We start from the raw sequence: 27,874 nt of genomic DNA, 5'->3' as shown, positions 1-27,874 counted from the left end.
AAGAAGTGCTGAAGACTGTGGTAGTAATCTGGAACTTTTCCACAAATATTAATGGATTTTTCAAGATTCAAGTTTATTTATTATTTGTACATTGAAACATATCGTTTGCATTAACAACCAAAGTTAATTTAAAATCTAGAATAAACAGATACCTGTTATTTGTTAATCAAATACAGGTGTATATGAGGGTATAGATAAAAGGCACATGGAATAGAAGACTCAAGTTAACTGCCATCTTATTAGATTGTAGAAGAGGCCTTCTGTAATTTAATAGCGTACATCAACTTCAGTGTTCCATCTTCTTCAAAGGTTCGAAGGTTCAATTTAATGTCAGAGAAATGTATACAATATACATCCTGAAATGGTTTTTTTTTGCAAACATCCATGAAAACAGAGAAGTGCCCCGAAGAATGAATGACAGATAAGCATAAGAACCCCAAAGTCCCCATCAGCTCCCCTCACTCCAGCGCGTAAGCGGCAGCAAACAATTCCCCCTCCCCCTCCAGCAAAAAAGCAAGCATTGGTACTACCACCGAGCACTCAGTGTGAGCAAAGCAATAGCAAAGACACAGACTTACAGTTACCCCAAAGATTTGGCATTTCATCCGGCATTCGACATACCACAGATTCTCTCTCTCCCCAATAAGGAAGAAAAAAGCGACTCCATTTTTCACCAGTGAGCAGGGAGACATAACAAACAACTCGTTGGTTTACGATCTTACAAGTCCATTACGTCGCTTTTTCAGAGCTCTGTGCCCGAAGATCATAAAGATCTCGGGTCTTCGGTCCCACAGCAGAGATCCTGACTCCCCTGACGCCACACGTGTCTCCTGCCATGACACTGACCCTCGATCCGCCCGTCTCCAGAACTCCGAGATCTTACACTTCCGAATTTGAGCCGGACTCTCAGGCTGAACCCTTGATGTGCCAGACAACGGCCAGTTATGGAACCCCGAGAATGCGTCCCATTCCTGCAAAGAACCGAAGTCAGCGTGTAATTCCAGGTCAGGGTCTTCAAAAGAACCCTGACAGAGAAAAACAAAGATATTAAAGATGGAAATAGAGCTGTTTCCGAAGATGCAAGGAAAGGAGTCGCCGTTTAGCACCATCTTAACTTCGCCCTACCTTAACTTCTTAGGCTGTGTAGCATGTGTTTATTCAATATTTTTTTATTTTAAATATTAATTTATAACATTAAAAGCAATAATAAACAGCACTGCGTGAACAGATTTGTTCCTTCTGAAAAACTTCTTATTACAAATTTAACTGGAAGGAAGAAGGATCAAAGTTTTTCATTGCAAAACTTAATTCTCCATTCTGTAATGTACAATATGAGTTTGTAAATGTTGTAACTAGGAAAATGAAAATGGTGATTTATTTTAATAAAAATCTATGTACGGCTTACAGCCTTAGTATATACAAGCATACTATTAAAGCAACCAAAATCAGTCATAGAATCCAATGTAACTGGAATTACCAGAAAACATGATTGTAATTATAATAATAATTAAAGAACAAAACAGTAGTTGCTAAAGAATTGGACAATGAGTTCCATACCTTTCCGATTGCCAAATACACTGAAAAATGTCCAGACTGACTGGAATGGTGTTAATGGAAGATATCCTAGTGATAGGAAGATACAAAAAATTATGATGATATGCTGAGTTCCAACGGGAACATGGCAACTTGGCAAGGGGCTCGTTTGATTAATGTAGGAAGTGCAAGTCAACTACTCAGTGACCACTGAGTCTCTCACCAAACTGACCTTTTCTAACCTGAACATCCACGGTTATAATATTCATGACCAGTCAGTGGTCGGACATTCTGATCAACCGTGTCTGTAAAATCTTGAGATGGACTACCAGATCTGAGGACAATTGGCTTATTTGCACTGATCTGCTATTCTGAAACCCCTGAATCTGTCAATTGATGTTTGTAGTGTCCTTAGTGGACCTGAACCTCAGCCCTGAGTCACTGACATCCAGCCTTTTCAACTTCATTAGCTACAAAACTTGGAAGTGTATTAGTGCATGGCTTACCTTTAATAATAAGCAATAGTTAAAAATGCAAATTTTTAAGATTTGGAATTCTTTATTAAAGGCTTAGCTGCTTTGCCCAGTCTGAATATAGCCTTTGCTGAGTGTACAGAAACTTTTGGATTTGAACTACCTCATTATCCACTACCTATGTACATTGAAATGTTCAAAATTCAGTGTTGCTGTCATCCGAAATCATTTTAATAAGTTGTGCTAATTAATAAGTTAATTTTCTACTATATATTGTGGTGGGGTGGAGAAGTGGGGTGGGATTAGTGTAATGCGTGATTGATGACCAGCGCTCTTAAGTTGGGATAAAGATGCAGTTTTTGCACTATGTGATACTATGACTGTGCACTCAGCCGAGGTGGACAAAGGCAGCCTGAATGAAGCTTTCAAAAAGTTAAAATTTATTAAACTTTTCATTTTGTAAAAGATTTTAAATGTAGTAGTAGGGATAGTCCCCGTAATTATAGACCAGTGAGCCTTACGTCTGTGGTGGGAAAGCTGTTGGAAAGGATTCTTAGAGATAGGATCTCTGGGCATTTAGAGAATCATGGTCTGATCAGTGACAGTCAGCATGGCTTTGTGAAGGGCAGATCGTGTTTAACAAGCCTGATAGAGTTCTTTGAGGAGGTGACCAGGCATATAGATGAGGGTAGTGCAGTGGATGTGATCTACATAGATTTTAGTAAGGCATTTGACAAGGTACCACACGGTAGGCTTATTTAGAAAGTCAGAAGGCATGGGATCCAGGGAAGTTTGGTCAGGTGGACTCAGAATTGATTTGCCTGCAGAAAGCAGAGGGTCGTGGTGGAGGGAGTACATTCAGATTGTAGGATTGTGGCTAGTGGTGTCCCACAAGGATCTGATCTGGGACCTCTACTTTTCGTGATTTTTATTAACGACCTGGATGTGGGGGTAGAAGGGTGGGTTGGCAAGTTTGCAGACGACACAAAGGTTGGTGGTGTTGTAGGTAGTGTAGAGGATTGTCGAAGATTGCAGAGAGACATTGATAGGATGCAGAAGTGGGCTGAGAAGTGGCAGATGGAGTTCAACCCAGGGAATTGTGAGGTGGTACACTTGGGAAGGACAAACTCCAAGGCAGAGTACAAAGTAAATGGCAGGATACTTGGTAGTGTGGAGGAGCAGAGGGATCTGGGGGTAAATGTCCACAGACCTCTGAAAGTTGCCTGACAGGTGGATAGGGTAGTTAAGATAGCTTATGGGGTGTTAGCTTTCATAAGTCGAGGGATAGAGTTTAAGAGTCGCGATGTAATGATGCAGCTCTATAAAACTCTGGTTAGGCCACACTTGGAGTACTGTGTCCAGTTCTGGTTGCCTCACTATAGGAAGGATGTGGAAGCATTGGAAAGAGTACAGAGGAGATTTACCAGGATGCTGCCTGGTTTAGAGAGTATGCATTATGATCAGAAATTAAGGGAGCTAGGGCTTTACTCTTTGGAGAGAAGGAGGATGAGAGGAGACATGATAGAGGTGTACAAGATAATAAGAGGAATAGATAGAGTGGATAGCCAGCGCCTCTTCCCCAGGGCACCACTGCTCAATATGAGAGGACATGGCTTTAAGGTAAGGGGTGGGAAGTTCAAGGGGGATATTAGAGGAAGGTTTTTTACTCAGAGAGTGGTTGGTGCGTGGAATGCACTGCCTGAGTCAGTGATGGAGGCAGATACACTTGTGAAGTTTAAGAGACTACTAGACAGGTATATGGAGGAATTTAAGGTGTGGGGGGGCTTATATGGGAGGCAGGGTTTGAAGGTCGGCACAACATTGTGGGCCTAAAGGCCTGGACTGTGCTGTACTATTCTATGTTTCTATGTATCAATTGTAGGAACAAATTTTAGATTTACCATTCCAGATGGAAATTGAGGAGCATTAATTTTTGCCATATTTAGTTGAATAGTTTGGAAGTATTAAGTTGAAATTGACTTTGTTGTGTAAAGAGTTAAACATTTGGTGCAGATAATCAGGATTTGGAAAAAATATATATGGTGGATAATGTACAATGACTACTGTTTAAAGCATCATCATGTGATTTGCAACAAATACATACTGTATTCCCTTAAGATACAATAAAATTGAACAGGAAAAGTAGAGTATCTGTGGCTAGTAAGATAAATATACTATGAAAATAAAAAGAAAAGACTTAAAGTATTGCCAAATAGAAACCCCGAAGATGGAGGAAATTTTAGAATTTAGTTCTGTAATACACTCTCTTTAAGAAGAAAAGGAAAGTGAAGTGTTGAGAGTAATCTGGCAAGAAGCATAAGAATGGATGGTAAAGGCTTCTGGAGATATTTCAAAAAGGAGTATGAATCCTTTGGACTGAGACAGGTATTGCGGAAACTGTAAAAGGTGGAAATAAAAGAAGTAACCTTGCTTAAAATATTAAAGAAATGTGTCATCTTTAACTTTATGCCTTTTGGAAATCAGGTCATCTTTTACTCGCTTAGCTATTCACAGTAACAGAAATTTTGACCAGGGGTGCCTAAACTTTTGCATGGCACTGTATAAGCAGCCAATAACATGTTAGAGTAAGGAGTATGGTGTAAAAATATGTAGAACTCTTTTTGAATGATGTATTTGATATAGAGGCACAGATTAAGATGGAATTTTCATTTTAAATTGCTTTGGAATATTGTATTTTTATGTTACCCAAAATAAGTGTAAGAACTTAAGAAGACTATAGGACCATAAGACGTGGGATCAGATTAGAGTATTTGGCCATTTGTGTCTGCCCCACCATTTTATCATGGCTGATTTATTATCCCCCTCAATCCCATTCTTCTGCCTTCTCCCCATGACCTTTGATGGCCTGACTAATCAAGATCCTACCAACCTCTGCTTTAAACATACACAATGACTTGGCCTCCACAGCCGTTGCAGGCCGTGATTTCCACAGATTTACCATCTTCTGGTAAATTCCTCCTCATCTCTGTTATAAATGGACTTTTCTCTATTTCGAGGCTGTGCCCTATGGTCCTAGACTCCCCACTGTGGCAAACATCCTCTCCACGTTCACTCTATCTAGGCCTTCCAATATTCAATATGTTTCAATGAGATTCCCTGCATTCTTTTAAATTCCAGTGAGTACAGGCACAGACCCATCAAATACTCCTCATACATTAATCCGTTAATTGTTGGAATCATTCTCATCAATCTCCTCTTGGCCCTTTCCAATGCCAGCACATGTTTTCTTAGATAAGGGTCTCAAAACTGCTCACAATACTCACAAAGAACATGCACTGACTCTCCTTTTCTATCTTGCCTGTTATTTCCTCAAAGGGTTCCAATGGATATGTCAGGCAAGATTTCCCTGTAAGGAAACCATGCTGTGTGTATCATGTGCTTCCAAGTACCTCGGCAACATCTTGCCAACTACTGAAATCAGGCTATCTGGCCTTTAATCTCTTTTTTTTTCTGCCTTCCAACCTTCTTAAAAACTGGGGTGCTATTTGCAATTTCCCAGTTCACCAGAACCATTTTAGAATTTTGTGATTCTTGAAAGATCACTATTGAAAGAATAGCAAATCCAGAATTCCTCTACAGGGCTCAGCAAGCTGCTCTAAAAAGCTATCTTGTGGGCATTTTACAGATTCTGTCTCTTGGGATCAAGCACCAATCTGATTTTCCCAATCTACCTGCATATTGAAATCTCCCATCGCTGTCTTAACATTGACCTTTGACATGCCTTCTCTATTTCTCCTTGTAACTTGTATCCCACATCCTAGCTACTGTTCGGAGGCCTGCATATCACTCCCATTAGGGTCTTTTTATTCTTGCAGGTTTTAAACTCTATGGACAAGAATTCTACATCTTCCGAGCCTATGTCACTTCTTTCTAAAGATTTGATATCTTTTACCAACAGACCACCCACCCTGCTTACATACCTGTCCTTTCGATACAACGTGTATCTTTAGATGTTCAGCTCCTAACCAATATAATATTCTTTCAGCTACAACTCAGTAATGCTGACAATGTCATGCCTGCCAATCTCTAACTGCTACAAGATCATCTATCTTATTCCATAATTGGCGTGCATTCAAATATAGCACATTCAGTCTTGTTTTCATCGCCCTTTTTGATTTTGTCTCCATGTTATACTTCAATACATTACACTCACTACAATTTTGCCCTACCTCACTACACACTACACCTACTGCCCCATCAGTCCAGTTCCCATCCACCTGCCAAATTAGTTTAAAACCCCTCCCCAACAGCTCTTACTCACCTACCTGCAAGGATATTGGTGCCTCTCGAGTTCAGGTGTAACCTGTCCTTTTTGTACAGGTCATACCTTCCCTGGAAGAGATGCCAATGATCTAGAAATCTGAAACCCTTCCATAAAACCATAGCACATTACAGCACAGAAACAGGCCTTTTGGCCCTTCTTGGCTGTGCCGAACCATTTTTCTGCCTAGTCCCACTGACCTGCACCTGGACCATATCCCTCCATACACCTCTCATCTGTGTACCTGTCCAAGTTTTTCTTAAATGTTAAAAGTGAGCCCGCATTCACCACTTCATCCGGCAGCTCATTCCACACTCCCACCACTTTCTGTGTGAAGAAGCCCATCCTAATGTTCCCTTTAAACTTTTCTCCCTTCACCCTTAACCCATGTCCTCTGCTTTTTTTCTCCCCTAGCCTCAGTGGAAAAAGCCTGCTTGCATTCACTCTATCTATATCCATCATAATTTTATATACCTGTTTCAAATCTCCCCTCATTCTTCTACGTTTCAGGGAGTAAAGTCCTAACCTATTAAACCTTTCTCTGTAATTCAGTTTCTCAAGTCCTGGCAACATCCTTGTAAACCTTCTTTGCACTCTTTCAACCTTATTAATATCCATCCTGTAATTTGGTGACCAAAACTGCATGCAATACTTCAAATTCAGCATCACCAATGCCTTATACCAGTGGTCTCCAACCACTGGGCCGTGGACCAGTACCGGGTCACAAAACGTATGCTACCAGGCTGCGAAGAAACGATATGATTTGGTGACGTGACCGTGTTGCCGACTTGCTGGTTGGCGCCTTCTTGCCCAGACTCTTGGCTGCAGAAATATTGCCAAATGTAACTGACCAAAACACATTTTTCTTAAAGGAAAATGTTTTAGAAAAAGGATGGTATGTAATTTCTGTGCAGATAATTTTAGCATTTAAAAAAACCAGGAAAAAGCCAAAAAGCCAAATGACTTTTCAGATGCCAGCCAAATTGGGAAAAAGCCAGATTTCTGGAATTGGTCAGCCAATCTGGTAACCCTTAATGAGTCAGCTGCACCTTTCCTCATTCCCTGTCACGCCCCTGTTGAACTTGAACGCACGCATCATCCATGTCAGCGCAGGAAGAAGATCAACTCCTTGAGCTTGCAAATGACGGCGGATTGAAAAGTATGTTTGACATAACATCTCTGCCGGCATTCTGGATCAAAGTCAAGGCTAAGTATCCTGAGATAGCCACGAAAACACTGAAAACGTTCCTTCCATTTCCAACATCATATCTCTGGCAAGCGGAATAGACTAGACATAAGGAACCCCCTTCGAGTATCGCTGTCTCCCATCACCCCTCAATGAGACTGTCTTTTTGCAGGGAAACAAGCCCAGGGCTCCCACTGATTCACCGATATTGGTGTGTTGCAATGATTTTATATGTTCATACGAGGAAAATGCGTGCTGTGTGTTTAATATCCAAATGTTACTTAAAATGTTATGATGCTATTGACTTATAAGTGACATAATTGACTTATCACTATATTCATGAGAGGAAAATATGTGCTGTGTGTTTAATATTAAATTTGTTAGATAAACTTTTTAGAAATGAAAATGAGTTTATTAGCCACTTATAATTTACTTATAGTTGACTTATCACCTATATTCCAGTCGTGATTAACACCCCCCTCCCCGCCCCCCGTCGGCCGGTCCACAAGAATATTGTCAATATGTCAATATTAAACCGGTCCGCGGTGCGAAAAAGGTTGGGGACCCCTGCCTTATACAACCTCACCATAACATTCCAACTCTTATACTCAATACTTTGATTTATAAAGGCCAATGTACCAAAAGCTCTCTTTACGACCCTCTGCAACAGTTCCTCAGCCAAACATTCATCTGTCAAATTATTCTATTCTCTTACCCTCACTGGTGCTGTCACAGGCAGCAATCCAGAGGTTACTGCGCTTGAAGTCCTGCTTTTTAGCGATCTACCTAACTCCCTATTTTCATCCTTCCAGACCTATCTCTTTTCCTACCTACAGTATGTCACTGCTACCAATATTTGCCACAACTTCTGGCTGTATACCCTCTCCCTTTAGTATGCTGTGGACCTGAGCTGAGGTATCCCTGATCCTGGCATGTGGGAGGCAACGTACCATCCGGGTTTCTTTTTCACATCTACAGAATCTGCTGTCCACTTCTCTCACTATGGAATCTCCTATCGCGACTGCACTCCTCTTCTCCCCCTTTCCCTTCTGAGTCACTGAGCCAGACTCTTCCAGCCACCCCTCCTCCCCACAAAGAATATCCAATGCTGTATACTTGTTATTGTGGAGATGGCCACAGGGATACTCTGCACTGGCTGCCTATTTCCTTTCCCTCTACCAACAGTAAGCCAGCTACCTGCCTCCTGCAACTTATGTGACTACCTCCCTGTAGCTCTTGTCTATCACCTCCTCAATTTCCTGTACGAACCGAAGGTCATCCATTTGCAGCTCCACTTCCTTAACACTTTCTCTTAGGAACTGCAACTGAATGCACTTCTTGCAAATGTAGTTATCAGAGAGATTGGACATCTCTCAGAGTTCCCACATCTTACACAAAGAACATATCATTTACCCTGGATACATCCTCAATGCATTAGCTATGTACGAATAGACAAAGAAAAAAACTTACTAGAAGCTTACTTAGAGTCTCCGCCTATTCTTGCTGAAGCCTTTTGAGACAAAGTCTCCCACTCTAAACCTGGTTCTTTCACAGAAGATAAGAGCAGACTAAGTTCATGGGGTACGTCAATATTTACCCTGCCAATTAATAAGATCGTGAATAATCTGCCTCTTATCATGTCCAATTCTGCTAGTTCTACATAGCCGTCAATTAATGATCATTCAAAATTTATCAACCTCTTTCTTCTATATCTCCAATTTTCTTGTCACCACAACATTTTAGAGAAGAGAATTTCAGAAATTTATCGAGCTCTGTGATAAGAACTTCTTGTGCTTCTCCATTTCAAATAACTGCCCCCTTATCTTGCAGCTATGCCCCTTATTTAAAATTCTTCCATTAGTGGAAACATCTCAACAGTCACCTTGTCATGCCCTCTGAGGATCCCTTAGGATAAGTTGGCTGCTCATTTTCTCTAAAAGAAAATGAGTACAGGTCTAACATTTTTAGTCATCTCTCAGTCTGTTCATTCCAGAAGTTAACGTAGCGAATCTAGTACGTAATTCTCTTACAGCATCTGTAGTGCTTGTCTATCTTACATTAAGTATGAAGACCAAAACTGAGCACAGTTCTCCAAGTGCAGCATCTCCATTACCCTTTACAATTGTAACAATGTTTCTTTACTATTGTCCTTCCCTATAAAAGACAATATCCTGTTTGCCTTCTTAATTACTCACTTCATCTGTATGCTAACTTAGGTTTTGTATATAGGAACATTTAATTGGTTTTGTACTCCACTGATTTGCTGATTCTCTCCATTTTGATTCCTTTTACTAAAATGCATGACTTTCCAACATCAAACTCTGTTTACTCTGTTTTTGTCCGTTCACTCAATCTATTATATCCTATAGCAGAATCGGGATATCCTTATCACAGCATGACCTCCCACCTATTTTGTTTTGTTCAAACTTCAATATCCTGCACTATGCTCCTTAAGTCAATATAGATACCGAGTGTTTGAAAAGGTAAGAATAATAGAATGATAACTGAATAAGTAAATAATTAAAGGCTGAAAACACTGAGTGTTGGAAATAGTTAGCAGTGCAGGCAGCATCTATGGAGAGAGAAAAACAATGAATGATTCAGGTCAAATGACCCTTTCTTCAACTGGAAAAATGGTGTATTTGAGGCTGCAGAGAGAAGAAGAGGTGGGACAAGCATTGTAAGAAAGGTTTGAAGCTTCAAAGGGATATTTCTAACTGAAAACAGCATTAATGACAAAGAGAAGTAGTATTTTCTAACTCCAGAAGTACTAATATTTGAATTTAGTCCAGCAGAACCAAAGAAAAGCAGTTGAGGGAGTTTGTGGCAGGAGTGACAGTCACATCTTTGCTTTGAAGCCAAACATCTATTCTTTCTGCTTTCTACAAGTGCTGTCCCCTTTCTGACTATTTTCCCAACCTTTGATGCAACTGGTAAAGAGTGATGGAGCTTGTAATTATCCTTCTTCCTCATAATAATTTATCTGCAGGTTGGTGAGTAGCCAACATTATTCATGATGATTGCAGATAAAAATATCTGCATAATTTGAAGACAAAAATTCAACAGGTGCTCTGCACCTACATCACTAAACAGATGTATCTATTTCCTTTGCATTTGCCCACCCGCAGATTCACATTTCTAGAAATACTGGCGAGGAGTAGAATAGATAATTGCTTATGACTTTTGTGAATAATTACCCCTGGAAATTGACAATAATGCACAAAGCTAATTTTGTATTTTCTAATACAGATATCTATGGATGGGATTATGCCACCTACCCCAGTGTTAAAAGGTGAAGATTACCTCCAAAAAGTATATGGAAAGGCACTTTATCAGGGGCATCGCAGTACATACAAAAAAGGGCCATATTTAAGGGTGAATTCTCCAGTCCCTAAATCCAAAACGCAAAGGCCTAAAGTAATTGAGAATACTAAGGGTGAGTGATTTGTTGTAATTTAAAGTATGTTTGATGTTTTACCAATGAGATTGTTTCTCAGATTTGTTCTGCTATGTGGCTTTAGCAAATGTCTTGCAAATCTGATTTTGTTTAATCATTCAGGCAGGACTTGCACATTTCATTCTGATTCTCATTCCAATTTGAATCTGCATTTAATTAAATGAAGAGACGATAATGAAGCTGATTTACCAGTAAGTAGGTCATTACCAGATGTGTTTAATTACAGCAACAATGAATGGCTTGGAAATACATGAGGATGTCTGCAGTAATTTATTCATTTTTTCCCCTAATCATGTACATATTTATGTTCTGGGGAGAAAAATATTGCCAAGTTCACTTCAAGGGAAACACAAATGGATGCACACTTTCCAAATGTTGCTGAGATTCATGTAATCTATTATAGTACAATTCATTTTGTATTTTTAAAGTAATTTATGTATGCTTGGGTTGTACTTACTGAGAATTTTTATCAATTGAAACCTCTTGTGAAGAGTAAGTAAAACACTACCGTGCAAATACATCAATCAGGATTATTTCTGGTCATTTTAAGGTTGAAGGAAAATGTAGGGCTAAAAATCAGACTTCTACCAATAACAACAGGAAATTGTTTTTATGTATGTATAATTTAAAAAACAAAGCAATGTAGTTAGAAACTCACCAGAAGCAGGCTGTTAAAGGAAATGTGGAATAGATTATTATCAGATCAACCATGCTTTACTATGTTGTGTAGCAACTCATTAGTGGAGGTATCACCAAAACTAGTTCAGCATACCATTCATATTGCAACTGCTGAGAAATGTAGCATTTTCTATGTATATTTTCAAGTGAAATGGGCTGGATCACCCTGAAGTGATCTATTGCCCAGACTCCCTGCCTGCTCACCATATTTACATTTTCTGGATATGGAGAGTTAGAAAATTTGACCCTCCATTTGAAAAGCTGGATAGACTCCAAGCAGTTTTCAGGTCTCAAGTATTTTATCCTGAGCCCCTGCCCCCAAACATCCTGTCAGGCAGACATTATAACTTAAAAACTTAAAAATAAAACTTAAGCTTTAGAAGATGTAATTAATACAGCAATGTAATTGAAAACATTTGAAGTAGTGTGATATAATTAAAATGCTCACTTCACAACTTCCCTTGCCTTTTACCATACAGTCAATGACTCCGATTAAGTGAATGGAGTTGTCATCCTGATGTTAATGTTCCTTGTTGTAAAAACTTTTTTCACCATTCCATCACTGTGATCCACGTTGACTCCAGCGAAGGAGCCATGTCATCTTCTGACCTTAGAGTATCTCAAACTTGCATGTTTGGCCAAACAAGTCCAAAATTTTCTGGTCCATAATCAGCTTAGGGTCTGATATCAGTACAATTTGACCATTGATTCTATGGAAATAAATGAAAATAGTTGTGAAATTCTTAAATGAGTGTTCAAATCTTCAGTCATAATGGTAATTAATAGGAAAAATGGGAAAATTAAAATGACTTCAAACATTTACTCTTCATATATGAATGAGTTTGGAATGCTAGTATTTTGCTTAGTGTGAAACTGCACATATGACCTCTGGGATACTGCACCAAGTATTCAGAAAAATATTTTTGTAATAATAGTCAAGTACGTAATGAAGAAACACCTATGCCCTTTGTAAGGAATTCTTTAAACTAATGTACTGTAGTTACTACAGAAGTTTCATACCTGTTTTGTTTCTATTTTAATAGGTGTCAAGGTGAAATCTGCAAGAACACAAACTATTTCCTCTATATTCAAGCCAGACTTAATTCTCCCAGTAAGGCAGCAGCCTCCTGCTCCACATTTTCAGAGCGACCAGTATCTTTTTAGTCCATCTCATCAGATAATGTCTGGATCCATCATTTCAGGCCCAGTTGAAGGGCATCTTGTCCCAATGGCAATTGCCTTAGGTATGTTCAAAATTAAACAATGACAAGTCTAGATTATTATTTCAAAATGTTAAGATCTAGCTTGTCACACAAACACGAGGAAATCAGCAGATGCTGGAAATTCAAGCAACACACATAAAAAATGCTGGTGAACGCAGCAGGCCAGGCAGCACCTGTAGGAAGAGGTACAGTCGACGTTTTGGGCCGAGACCCTTCGTCAGGACTAGCTGAAAGAAAGTTAGTAGGAGATTTGAGATGTCGATCCTAGAGCTTGGCCAAAACTCGGAAGTCAATGCCTTTCATTGCCCCAATGATATGGCGAGAGTAGAAGGATCACGTGACAGACAGCTACTTCTGTCTGACCAGTGTGTCTGGTTTCTCTGCTAAAAACAAGAAATTTATTGAATACCCAATGTCCTATCAGCCATGAGACTGTGCCGAATGATGACAATCTTCCAGTACTGCAGACACCAGAGACATGGAGTCTAGAAGAGGCAGACGAAGATGTCACGATGCATGAGCCAGGAATGGAAAGCGACACAGATTTTGAACATTTATGTCAAATGAGCCTCATCTGATAACTCAATCTGAGTTAAATGATCTGGTCAGAGAATTGGGTTTGTCAAAGGCAAAAGCAGTATTACTGGGGTCAAGACTGCAAGGATGGAATCTGCTGTCACCAGGCACAAACATTGCTGTGAAGGATTCCGATATTCGAGATAGATGTTTCCCAGAATAACTGATGCCAAGATTACGGAAGACATTTTGTTGGTCCACAAATCAAATGGTTATCAATAACAGGCAATTTGAAGAACTTCTGGTGGAACTGAAAAAAAGGCATTCAAAGATGATGTAGAAGATTTTCTTCACAACTACAGAGCACCAAATTATGTGCAGCTGGTTGACAACATGCTTCCAGCATACAAAACCATGAAGCACAACATGTCAATAAAGATTAATTAATGAATTCCCATTTAGACTTCTTCCCTGCAAACCTTGGCACTGTCAGTGACGAGTATGGTGAAAAGTTTCGCCAGAACATGGTCATAGAGAAATTGTATCAGGGTAACTGGAATCATTCAATACTGGCTGATTACAGTTAGACACTTAAGCAAGAAACCTTAGACACTGAGTACAAATGAAAATCATCAACAAAATATTTTTAACTTCGTTAAACTATTACAAAGCGCCAGTACTGTTATGCAATTAAATGTATTATATTCAAAAATAGTTAATTTCTTATTTCTCCAAATTCCTACGTGATACAAGTAGTCTGAAATTATATTTGGTGTTCAGCTTCAAGCAGTCTGAAAATATTTGCTGTCCAGTGTAATTAAAAGAAGAACAACAAGGTGGGGAAAGGGAGTTGAAAAAGGAAATTGTAAATTAATTAGATCAACGTAAATTTTATGTCAGGGACAAAATGTACTGAATAGGACAAAATAAGTTAAAAGGGGATGCAGGAATTAATTGAAAGCATCAATGAAGGGAGGAGGAGATTTAAAAATGTATTTCTATTGCTCAGTGACTTCAGGCATCCGATAACAGGAGATTTATTGATGTTTCTTACTTTGAGTGTTAATATTATGTTTCAATGTGGAATTTTAAACACTTTACCAGAAATTATTTTATTGTGACAACTTTGCATTGAAGATCTAAAGCAGTAACATTCAGCCACAGATTTAGCCTATGTTGACACAATTCCCTTTTCATGTATATTTTCAACTAAAGTTACTTTTCAAATGTGGGTAAACACTGGCATGTTTGATAATAATTTGGTCTGTTAGATTGTGTAGTTCAGATGCTTCCAGCCCTCTTGAACTTCTGCTGAAATGCGTCAAGCATTCTTGCTAATCCCGATGGTAGCATAATTCAAAAGTTGTTTTGAGAGGTGGAAAACAACTCATGTGGCATTTTGGCACACCATTTATCTTCTTTAGAAAAATAAGATAAACTGCAGAATATTTAAGAAAACCCTGTTGAGGCATTGCCCTCATTAAATGCAATGGTAAAGTGTTACTGGTTCCAGCTAATGCTGTGCCATTGAAGGTCATTCAGCTACCCTGCTGCCGAGCTTCATTGAAGAGCCATTGAACTTTAGTCTTAAGCATTAATACAGAGGCTCCCTGTATGTACACATGAAATTCATGAAGGATATTAGAAGTAATTGAAGTTTTAAATAAAAAAAAGAAGCAAAGGCATGTTAAATTATCAAATTAAATACTAATGGCAGGAATTTGAGTAAGACACGTTTGCATTTTTAATTGTTTGTACTGAAGGATTCTCTTGCAGATAAGTGTTCAGGAAATTTCATTTTTTAGTTAGCAACAGTAATAATCAACAGTAGAAACTTTGGAAAATCAACACTTTTTAGTTTCTTAGGATTTCAACTTCCTTAATATAAACTGGGGCCTTCTTATTGCAAGGAGTTTAGATAGGGCAGAATTTGTTCAGTGTATCTAGGTGGGTTTACTTAGTCAACTTGCAGATGGTCCAACGAGAGGAGGACCTATACTGCACTTGCTGTGGGGTAATGAGCCTGGCCAGGTGACCAACCTTTCAGTGGGTGAGCAGTTGGTGAACAGTGACCACAGCTCCATTGCTTTCAGGATAGTGGCAAGTAAGGATAGGTATGGTCCTTGCAGGAGAATTTTAAATTGGAGTAGGGCAAATTACGAAGGGATTAGGCAGGAACTAAGAAGAGTTATTTGGGAACATCTTTTTTTCCGGCAAGTCCATATCAGACATGTGCAGGGTGTTTAAGGATCAATTGCACAGAGTACAGGAAAGATATATTCCTGTTAGGACAAGGATGGAAAGATAAGAGAACCTTGGATGTCCAGAGAGGTGATGATTGCTGGGCCCTTGACCAGTATCTTTGTGTCCTCTCCAGCCATAGGCAAGGTCCTGGAGGACTGGTGAGTGGCAAATGTTGTACTCTATTTAAGAAAGGAACAAGAGAAAATCTGGGAACTATAGACCGGTGTGCCTCATGTCAGTTGTAAGGACTGGAGAAAATTCTTAGTGATACGATATATGAGCATTTGAAAACCCATGGCCTAGCTAGGGAGTGCTAGCATGGCTTTTTATGTGGCAGGTTGTGTATTACCAACTTGATTGAGTTTTGTGATAAGGTGTTGAGAGAGATTGAAGAAGGTAGGGCAGTGGATGTTGCCTACATGGATATTAGTACAGTATTTGACAAAGTCCCTCAGGGGAGGGTAATCCAGAAGATTAAGATGCATGGGTCCACGATGAATTGTCTGTGTGGATTCAGAACTGGCTTGCCAATATAAGACACAGGGTAGTGGTTGAAGGGACTTATTCAAGCTGAAGGTCTGTAATTAGTGGTGTTCCACAGGGATCTGTACTGAGACATTTGCTCTTTATGATGTATATAAATGACCTTGTTGAAAATGTAGGTGGGTTAGTAAGTTTGCGGATAATACTAAGATTGGTGGTGTTGTGGAAGACTGGCAAAGAATACGGTGCAATATAGATCAGTTGCAGATACGGGCAGAGAAATGGCAGATAGAGTTTAACCCAGATAAATATGAGGTGTTGCACTTTGAGGTGTTGCCAATGCAAGGAGACAGTGCATTGTAAAGGGCAAGATCCTGAACAATGTTGCTGAGGAGAGAGATCTTGTGGTCCAAGTTTAAAGCTACATGAAAGTGGCTACACAGGTCAGTAGGGTGGTTAAAAAGTCTTGTGAAATGCTTGCTTTTATTAGTCAAGGCATTGAGTTCAAAAGTCCAGAGGTTATGTTGCAACATTATAAAACTCTGGTTAGACCACGTCTGCAGTATTGCATACAGTTCTGGTCGGCCCACTATAGGAAGGATGTTGAAGCCTTGGATAGGGTGCAGAAGAGGTTTACCAGGATGCTGTTGCTTTAGAGGGCATGTGCTATCATGAGAGGCTGGACAAATTTGGGTTGTTTTCTTTGGATTGGCGAGGCTGATGGGAGGTCTGATAGAGGTTTATAAGATTATGAGCGGTTTAGAAATGTCTAATACTAGGGGACATGCATTGAAGGTGAAAGGGGTAGGTTCAAATGGGATGAGAAGGGTAAGATTTTTTTACTCAGAGAGTGGTGGATGCCAGAAATGCACTGTCTGGTATGATGGTAGAGGCAAATATGTTTGAGGCTTTTTAGAGGCATTTAGTTCGGCACATGAATGTGAGGATGATGGAAGGATATGAACATTGTGTAGGAAGCAGGGATTAGTATTTGGGAGTTTTTGATTTACTTTTTAGCTGGTTTGGCTGAACATTGTGGGCTGAAGGGCCTGTTCCTGTGCTGTAGAGTTTTATGTTTTACGTTTCTAACCCTGAATGAATGAATTGGATTAATATTCATTTTCATTGAATTCAATTTGATTTACAAAATAACTCAAGCTGCACTTAGATTTTTGCAAAACAGGATCTCGAATATATGTTGTTGAAGATTCTGTAACTGGAATTTTTACTATACTTGTGTACAAGTACTCTACTATTTTACATTTCCATTCTGTGTAAAAAGATTCTTACTATGTATCCTATTTATGGCACTCATAATTCTATTAAGTCACCCCCCAGCCTCCAGAGAGAACAGTCCAGCCTCTCCTTATAGCTAATACTCTCTAATCCAGAGAATATCCTCATAAGCCTCTTCTGCATCCTCTCCAAAGCTTCCACATCCTTGCTGTGATATGGCGATCACAAGTGCATGCTATACTCCAAATGTGGCATAACTCAGGTTTTATACAGTGCACTGCAGATTTAAAATACCTCATTTATCATATGAGCAAAAAGAATCTTTATAATATTTACTGCTTAACTCCTAAATAAAACTACTACTACTACGTCGACTCAGGCCTAGGGGGCCGGAGTCAGGCACGATGATGGACTCTCCACTTCTCCCTCTCCCTCATCAGTGTGTTCAGTTCATCTATATTAGCCGCGCCACTACCTTCTAGGAGCATGTTGACCGTAGTCTTGGGAGGGCGCCCGGCTTTCATCCTCCCTTGCTTGGGCTCCTATATGATGACTAGGCTGGTAGGTAGTTCGAGGTGGCGTAGACAGTGCCCCACTAGTTGTAGTCTTCTCGCCTTGATTTTAGTGGTGAGCATCGGTAGGTCACCATAAAGCTTGACGTTTGTCATGTGCTGTTGCCAACTCGCGTCAAGAGCCATCCGGAGCATTCGTGTATAGCAACCATCTAGAGACTTTCGCATAGTCTTGGTGAGTGTCCACGTCTCACATCTGTACATGAGAATGGACTCTATGACTGCTATGAAGATCCTCTTTTTAAGCCCTCTGGTCACGTTCGACTTCCAGATTTCCTTCAAGTCGTTCATAGCCCTCCACGCCAGCACCTTTTGTATCTTTATGTCCTTCTCCAAACTCATCATTCTTGACCCGAGGTACTTCTATTCAAAGACTTTCTTAATGGTATCATTCTTTACAGTCTTGAGAGTACCTTTGTCACAGTTAAACGCCATATACTCAGTCTTTTTAGCATTTAGGTGAAGTCCAACTTTATTGCACTTAAGTAAAAAGGACCCTAAAATAGTGCAGTGACCAATACAGGCTTTGCAAATGTTCAGCTGCCTGTAGAGGTTCAGGCTACACTAAACATGAGACTGAAAGTTGGTTCCCCTTGTCCTCACCTACCACCCCACCAGCCTCCGGGTCCAACGTATTATTCTCCGTAGCTTCCGCCACCTCCAACGGGATCCCACCACTAAGCACATCTTTCCCTCCCCCCCTCTCTCTGCATTCCGCAGGGATCGCTCCCTACACAACTCCCTTGTCCATTCGTCCCCCCCATCCCTCCCCACTGATCTCCCTCCTGGCACTTATCCGTGTAAGCAGAACAAGTGCTACACATGCCCTTACACTTCCTCCCTTACCACCATTCAGGGCCCCAAACAGTCCTTCCAGGTGAGGCAACACTTCACCTGTGAGTCGACTGGGGTGATATACTGTGTCCGGTGCTCCCAATGTGGCCTTTTATATATTGGCGAGACCCGACGCAGACTGGGAGACCGCTTTGCTGAACATCTACGCTCTGTCCGCCAGAGAAAGCAGGATCTCCCAGTGGCCACACATTTTAATTCCACATCCCATTCCCATTCTGACATGTCTATCCACGGCCTCCTCTACTGTAAAGATGAAGCCACACTCAGGTTGGAGGAACAACACCTTATATTCCGTCTGGGTAGCCTCCAACCTGATGGCATGAACATCGACTTCTCTAACTTCCGCTAGGCCCCACCTCCCCCTCGTACCCCATCTGTTACTTATTTTTATGCACACATTCTTTCTCTCACTCTCCTTTTTCTCCCTCTGTCCCTCTGAATATACCTTTTGCCCATCCTCTGGGTCCCCCCCCCTTGTCTTTCTTCCCGGACCTCCTGTCCCATGATCCTCTCGTATCCCCTTTTGCCAATCACCTGTCCAGCTCTTGGCTCCATCCCTCCCCCTCCTGTCTTCTCCTATCATTTTGGATCTCCCCCTCCCCCTCCAACTTTCAAATCCCTTCCTCACTCTTCCTTCAGTTAGTCCTGATGAAGGGTCTCGGCCTGAAACGTCGACTGTACCTCCTCCTAGAGATGCTGCCTGGCCTGCTGCGTTCACCAGCAACTTTGATGTGTGTTGCTTGAATTTCCAACATCTGCAGAATTCCTGTTGTTTTAATTAAAATTCATTGCCAGTCTGTAATTATATCTGCAATGTCATGAAGTCATTAGTCTGTAGTTGCCACGATGTCACTGTTGACACTTCTGTGCTTAGTGGTGTTGACAGCTTTGAGGCAGCCATGTCTTGGCAAAGTGAAGCATTTCATTTTTTATTTTGTATTGGTCTATATTTAGAAGTTAATTGTAATGCTTTGCCTACATATAAAGCTGCAAAATGACCAAGATGGAATATGATCTATTCCTCTCAGGTTGATTTAGGAACAACTAATTATCATAAAGGAGTAGAAAACATCAGAACATATGATCATAAATTAATTAGCAATACTGTCACAAAGAAAAAATCTTGCAAGTCTTTACACCCCAGTTATGTAAATTCATTTCTTGACAGATGTAATGAAGTGTGGCCTTAGTTGAGGGCTTTTGTTCTGGCTTTGATGTAAGTGTAAGCTCATGATTGACTGCTTTACATCATGCAATTGATATTTTATATTACCTTCCAATCAATTTACTTCAACAAAATTTGTAAGCATTGGAAGTCATATTCATACAATGCAAAATAATTGGTTTATCATGTGATTAAGAACAGCCTAGCAAAATTATAATTATTAAAAGTGAATGATTGGAAAAAACCTGGAGTGAAAAGGCAAAATGAAATATAACAGCGGTTATATTTTGGTCACAATTTAATGATAAGGACCTCTCTTTAGCAAGGACAATATCCATGTGGGGAAGTTAGCAAACCCATAGGGGAAGGGGCAGCATGCATGTGGTTAAGTTACTGGACTAGACACCTGAGATCAGGAGCATTGGTTGAGAATAAATGTGTTTGAATCTCTCCACAACAGCTGAGGCATTTAAAGACAAACAAATAAAAATCTGAAAATGCAACAGAAAGCTAATTTTGATAATAGGAGCTTTGAAATGTTTGATTGTCTTAAAAACTAATCTGGTTAACAGATGTCCCTCAGGAAAGAAAATGTACCATCCTCACCCAAGCCTAAATGTAACTCCAGATCTTTATGGTTGACATTTATCTGCCCCTTTATTTTGGGGCAATTAGGAACGGACAGTAATTGCCAATGTATGATTGCTGGAGGACTTAGAGGGTCAAGCATCTGTGAGACAAAAGGAAACTGTGTCAACCCTTGTTTGAAACTGAATAGAGGGATAAAACCTGAAATTAGAAATCACTTAGCCCAACAGTGGTAGACTAGTGTTTAGAGGCATTAATTGAAACAATATTAGCTGACATTTGGAAAAGTGTATGCTAAGTATTAATATTCAGCTTGTATTTGTTAAAGTCAAATTGTGCTTGACTAATTTAAATGATTAACAAACAGTTGATGAAGGTAGTACAGTTGCTTTTATGTACATGGCCTTTCAGAAGCCCTTACAACGAAGCAAAATTAAGGCTCATTGAGCTGGGGACAATAACAACATGGATATAAAATTGACTACAGAAAACAGTCTCAGTGAACTTATTATTTTTTAATTTACAGGATGAGATGACATTTATTGTACATTTTTAATTGCCCTTGAATTTCAATAGACCTGGTGAAAGTATGCCTGTAGTACTGTTTAGTAAGGTGTTCCAGGATTTAGATCCAGCAGTGCTAGAGGAATGAAAGTATATTTCCAAGTCAAAATGATGGTGATGTCAAGACTTTAAGTTTAAATGTTTAGTTGACAATGTTGCCTTGTGCCTGCTGCCTTTGTTCCCATTGAGGTTAAAGATTTGGGAGAAGCTCTTGATTTAACCAAAGCTAGTAAATAACCACCTTATATGCCATTTTTCATCTTATCAAACCTCTGAAGAAAACAATGTGTTTGTTAGGCTGACCCAGGGAGTTGTCATGCCTTTGAAATGCTAGGCTGGGCTTAGCAGTGTGTTTTTTTCCTCCAATTACGATGGCTGAATTAAACTGCTAATTTCATCTTCATTATGCTGACCTTCCAAGATCCCATTTGATTTTTCTATGTTATCTACTCAAAATAGTTTTCTATATTTTACATTTGCCCCTTTTTCTTATGAGGTTAAGTTAAGAGAATTACAATTCTGTTTGCTAGAGTACAGAAGAATGAAAGCAAAAATTATTAAGGTTTTCCAAGTCAATAACATTTGGGAATAGAGAGAGTAGGTCAAAGAATTGAAAAGAAATTGTAATATAAAATCAGGTGACTTGGCTCAGTCACTCAGTATTTATATTTATTCTTCATCCAAACAGCAGCTCTAATCCCCTGCATTCAGTGTTTTCAATACCTTAATCCACCTCTGCTATAACAGTTTATCTAATTTATTCTTAATGCGGACATGATTATTCATTAATTTAAATAATGCATTCCAGAGCCATACAATGATCTTTACTATGCATTTCATTTATTCCTTTTTCATTTACCTTTATAGCTCATATCTGGTTCATATCTCTCAAGCCCTAAAGCAATCTGTTTATATCTACCCTATCCTGTCACTTCATAAATTTAAACATTTCCATTAAACAAAACCCATAAAATCTTCTAATGAAAACAGTTAGAATTGATATGCCATTCTCCATATTTTTATTTCCTGATACCTGGCATAATCCTGATGAGGGCTTGAGTTTTAAGGAGATTGCTCAGCTGGGGGCATTTTTCTCTGGTGCATAGGAGTCTGAGGAATGTGCTTACAGTGGCATGCAAGAGTTCGGGCACCCCGGTCAAAATTTCTGTTACTGTGAATAGCTAAGTGAGTAAAAGATGAACTGATTTCCAAAAGGCGTAAAGTTAAAAATGACACATTTCTTTAATATTTTAAGCAAGATTACTTTTTTATTTCCATCTTTTACAGTTTCAAAATAACAAAAAAGGGAAAGGGCCTGAAGCAAAAGTTTGGACACCCTGCATGGTCAGTACTTAGTAACACCCCCTTTGGCAAGTTTCACAGCTTGTAAACGCTTTCTGTAGCCAGCTAAGAGTCTTTCAATTCTTGTTTGGGGGATTTTCATCCATTCTTCCTCGCAAAAGTCTTCTAGTTCTGTGAGATTCTTGGGCTGTCTTGCATGCACTGCTCTTCTGAGGTCTGTCCACAGATTCTCGATGATATTTAGGTCGGGGGACTGTGAGGACCATGGCAAAACCTTCAGCTTGCACCTCTTGAGGTAGTCCATTGTGGATCTTGAGGTGTGTTTAGGTTTGTTATCCGGTTGTAGAAGCCATCCTCTTTTCACCTTCGGCCGTTTTATAGACGGTGTGATGTTTGCTTCCAGAATTTGCGGGTATTTAATTGAATTCATTCTTTCCTCTACCGGTAAATGTTCCCCGTGCCACTGGCTGCAACACAAGCCCAAAGCGTGATCGATCCACCCCCGTGCTTAACAGTTGGAGAGGGGTTCTTTTCATGAAATTCTGCACCTTTTTTTCTCCAAACATACCTTTGCTCATTGCGGCCAAATGTTCTATTTTAACTTCATCAGTCCACAGGACTTGTTTCTAAAATGCATCAGGCTTGTTTAGATGCTCCTTTGAACCTTTTGAATAGAACTTTTTCGCCAAGGCCTTCTCATGCCACCTTCTTGCTTCGTTTATACCAGTGCCCAAGAAGAGTGTGGTGCCCAGTAGCACTTACATCCACAATGATGAGGTGTTTTGAGGGGCTTGTGATGAAACTTATCAGCTACTGCCTGAGAAATGACTCAATCCACTCCATTTTGCCTACTGGAGCAACAGCAGTTGCCATCTCATTAGCTCTTCATTCAATCGTGGACCATCTGGAGAGCAAAGATACATACATCAAGATGCTCTGTATTGATTACAGCTCAACACTCAATACGATCATCCCTTCAAAACTTATCAATAACCTCCAAGACCTTGGCTTCAATACCTCTTTGTGCCATTCGATCCTGGGTTTCCCCAACCAGTTCAGATTGGCAACAACAACTCCTCTACGATCTCCATCAGCACAGATGCACCACAGGGCTGCGTGCTTTGCCCTCTGCTCTACTTGCCTTACACCTGTGTCTAAGCACAGCACCAATGCCATATTCATGTTTGCTGATGACATCACTGTTGTGGGCTGTATCAAAGCTGCTGATGAATCAATATTCAGGAGGGAGACTGAAAATTTCGTTGAGTAGTGTCATAACAATAAACTCTCACTCAATGTCAGCAAGACCAAAGAATTGATTATAGACTTCAGGAGAGGAAGCCAGAGGTCCATGAGCCGGTCCTCATCAAAGGATTAGTGGTAGATAGAGTTAGCAACTTTAAATTCGTGGGTGTTTCAGAGGATCTGTCCTGGACCAAGCACATAGTGCAATTGCGAAGAAAGCATAGCAGCGCCTCTACTACCCTAGGAGTCTACGGAGGTTCAGCATGACACCTAAAACTTTGACAAACTTCTACAGATGTGTGGTGGAGAGTGTATTGACTGGCTGCATCACAACCTGTGGTATGGAAACACCAATGCCTTTGAATGGAAAATCCTACAGAAAGTAGTGAATATGGCTAAAGCCCTCCCAACCACTGAGCACATCTTCATGAACCACTGTCATAGAATAGCAGAATCCATTATCAGAGATCCCCACCACCCAGGCCATGCTCTTTTCAAGAGCCGTAGGACAGCCAATACCAGGTTCCAGAACAATTACTACCCCACAACTATCAGGCTCTTGAACAAAAGGGCTTAACTACACTCACTCACCCATCCATTGAGATGCTTCCACAACCATTGATCTCACTTTAAGGACTCTTTATCTTGTTATCTCATGTTCTTGTTACTTATTGCTATTTATTTATATTTGTATTTGCATAGTTTGTTGTCTTCTGCACTCTAGTTGATCTTTCATTGATCCTTTTATAGTTATTGTTCTATAGATTTGCGGAGTATACCTGCACAAAAACGAATCTCAGGGTTGTATATGGTGAAATATATATGCAAGAGATACTGTAATAAAATTTGCCTTGAACTTTGAAATTTACTTTGAACTTTTCAACTTTGATACTGAAACTGCTTTTCTACATCTGGAGAGTACAGTTAAATCTTTACTTTTGCATTTATGTATATAAGTCCTGTGTTCGTTTGGCTGAAAACGTAACATTAAACCTGCATAATCAGTCCAAATCTGAGACCAAGGTGCAGAAAACCAAAGCGGTTTTTAAACTCCCTAAGAGTTTGTCTTAGAGTTCAGCTTAAATTTGACAAATGGCTGGTCTTTGGTTTGCATGCATGTAATTTTTTCTTGTTCTTTACCCAATATCTTAACTATAAGAATATGATTTTCCAGTCCAATCAATACAGATGGTTTCTTGTTAAAGTGTACTTTCCCATCTGCACACCCTTACCACTAATGTTCCCCTAAGGATCTACACATGGCTTCCTGCTAGTTCCTTTATAGTATGTTGGTCCCACCACTGTTGAATCACCCACTTTCCAAACTCTCTAGCTGCTTCTTTTTCATGCCAATTCTGGATGACAAAAAACTTCACCCAACTGATTTTACGGAAGCTTTCATTTTTTGATCTCCATTGCAAACTCAATTGCATAGATACTTTCTCTGCAAGCTGCCTGAGATTGAAATAAGCTAATTGCAACATTGATGTTGTTGTCCACTCCTTAGTGAGCTATGCACCACACATCTGCACCATTTCCATTTTTATAGTATTGCCTGATTCAGAAATCAGAATCAGATTTAATATCACCGGCATATGTATGGCCTGAAACGTCGACTGTACTTTTTTCCATAGATGCTGCCTAGCCTGCTGAGTTCCTCCAGCATTTTGTGTGTGCTGCTCAGAGTTCCAGCATCTGTAGATTTTCTTTTGTAGTGAAATATGTTGTTTTGCATCCATAGTTCATTGCAATACACAAAAAACTATAAATTACCATACAAAATATACCTATAAGACTGTATACTGTTTAAATTAAATAAGTAGTGCAGAAAGGAGTAAAATAGTGAGTCAGCGTACAGGAAGGGAAGGAAGCTGTTCTGAAATGTTGTGTGTTTGTCTTCACGTTCCTGTAACACTTTCTTGATGGTAGCTATGAGAAGAGGGTATGCCCTCGGTGACGGGGGTCCTTAATGATGAATGCTGCCTTTTTGATTGAAGCATCACCTGTTGAAGATATCCTTGATGATGGGGAGGCTAGTACCCATGATGGAGCCGTCTGAGTTTGAAGCTTCTGCAGCTTTTTCCAATCCTGTGCAGTGGCTCCTCCATACCAGATGGTGACGCAAGCAGTTTAGAATGCTCTCCACAGTACATCTGTAGTAATTTGCGAGAGTCTTTGGTGACGTACCAAGTCTTCTCAAACTCTTAATGAAATATAGCCGCTCTCATGCCTTCTTTATAATTGCATCAATATGTTGGGACCAGGATAGATCTTCAAAGACATTGGCAGCCAGGAACTTGAAATTGCTCACCTTTTCCACTGCTGATCCCTTGCTGAGGACTGGTATGTGTTTCCTTGATTTCTCCTTTTTGAAGTCCACAATCAGTTCCTTGGTCTTACTGACATTCAGTGCAAGGTTGTTGTTGCAACATCACTCAACCATCTGATCTACCTCATTCCTGTACGTCTCCTCATCGAGATCTGTTATTCTGCCAGTAATAGTTGTGTTGTCACCAGATTTATAGATGCTGTTTGAGCTGTGTCTAAAGGTGTCGAGGAGCGGGCTGAGCATGCATCCTTGAGTGTGCCAGTGTTGATTGTCAGCGAGGAGGAGATGTTATTTCTGATCTGCATTGATAGTGGTCTCCTAAAGAGGAAGTCAAGGATCTAGTAGCCGAGAGAGGTACAGAGGCCCAGGTTTTGGAGAGTGTTGATTAATACTGAGGGTATGATGGTATTGAACTTGAACTGTATCCAATAAACAACAGCCTGATGTAAGTATTGCTATCATGCAGGTGATCCAAGACTGGTTGGAGAGCCAGTGAGATTGCATCAGCTGTGGACTTATTACGCCAATAGGCAAATTGCAGCAGGTTCAGGTCCTTCCTTATTCTGGTTATTCTGGTCTTGAGATGGGTACCTCAGACTGCTGCAGTGAGAGATTGAGATGTCCTTGAACACTTGCCAATTGGCTGGCACAAGTTTTCAGTGCCTTACCAGGTACACCATCATGACTTGATGCCTTATGAGGCTTCACCCTCATGACTGCTGCTGTATCTGCCATTGTTCTCCCGGAGCTGACCACTGACCTACCTCTCTTGTTCTACCCTTGATAACACTAGACAACAAAGTTTTTTGAAAGTGTTGCTTCCTCAGAATTTTTTTTTGTTTTTGATAGACAGTTTGAACCTGAACACAAACATAATTTCAGACTACTTATGTCACATTGGAATTTGCAGAAACAAGAAATTAATATTTATTGAATATGTGTTTAATTGCATAACGGTGCTGACACTTTGCAATAGTTCAACTAAGCTAAAAATGTTTTATTGATGATTTTCGTTTGTACTCAGTGCCTGGGGCTTCTCGCTTAGGTCCCCAACACTAATCAGCCAGCATTGGTGGATTCCCGTTGTTCTGATACCACTTCTCCTTGACCACAATGCCCTGGTAAAACCTTTCACCATACGCTTTACTGACAGTGCCAAGATTTGCAGGGAAGAAATCTAAATGGGAATGCAGTAAATTAATCTTTAGTGATATGTTACTCTTCATGGTTTTATGTGCTTGAAGAATGTTGTCAACTAGCTGCATGTAGTTTGGTGCTCTGTAGTTGCCAAGAAAATATTTCAGCAGCATCCTTGAATGCGTTCCATGCGATTTTCTCCAGCCACACCAGAAGTCCTTTGAATTGCCTGTCATTGATAACCTGTTTGATTTGTGGACCAACAAAAATGCCTTCCTTAATCTTGGCATCAGATATTCTGGGAAACGTCTATCTCAGATATTGAAACCCTTCATGGAAATTTTTTTTCCTGGTGACAGCAGATCCCATCCTTGCAGCCTTGAACCCAGTAATTCTGCTTTTGCCTTTGACAAACCAAACCTAAGTCTTTGACCAAGTCATTTAACCCAGACTGAGTTATCAGATGAGGCTCACTCAACACAAAGGGTTCAAAATCTGTATCAGCATCAATGTCATTTTTCATTCCTGGCTCATGCATCATGACATCTTTGTCTGCCTCTAGGCTCCATGTTCTGTTTTTCTAATACTTGGCCTGCCATGCAGCATTCGCCCTGCCTAAGCATTTCCAGGCATGCCTGGACAAGATGGAAAACTTTCCAGCTTACATTGTGGGCAACATTTTAACTGATTTTGAAAATGAATGGAAATAACACGTATAGGTGTTTTTTAAAAAAAATGGTACACGATAGGGAAATTTCATGGTGATTTCCATGATCAGCAGCCCAAAATCCTATATTCCTTACCTT

At 40.0% G+C, this 27,874-nt stretch overlaps 1 protein-coding gene across 1 annotated transcript in view; it reads left to right on the top strand.

Annotated features, from left to right (window-relative positions):
* kiaa0586 (KIAA0586 ortholog) overlaps positions 1-27,874 on the top strand; it is a 551,477-nt gene that overhangs the window by 299,428 nt on the left and 224,175 nt on the right. The window contains exons 15-16 of the mRNA XM_072267986.1: positions 10,724-10,910; positions 12,653-12,853. Of these exons, the coding sequence (XP_072124087.1) occupies positions 10,724-10,910; positions 12,653-12,853 (388 nt within the window). The remainder of the gene's footprint in view (positions 1-10,723; positions 10,911-12,652; positions 12,854-27,874) is intronic.

This window comes from Mobula birostris, chromosome 1, assembly GCF_030028105.1.
Source record: "Mobula birostris isolate sMobBir1 chromosome 1, sMobBir1.hap1, whole genome shotgun sequence".
Lineage (NCBI taxonomy): Eukaryota > Metazoa > Chordata > Chondrichthyes > Myliobatiformes > Myliobatidae > Mobula > Mobula birostris.
The sequence above is the reverse complement of the archived record's forward strand: the minus strand, read 5'-3'. Positions and strand labels throughout refer to the sequence as shown.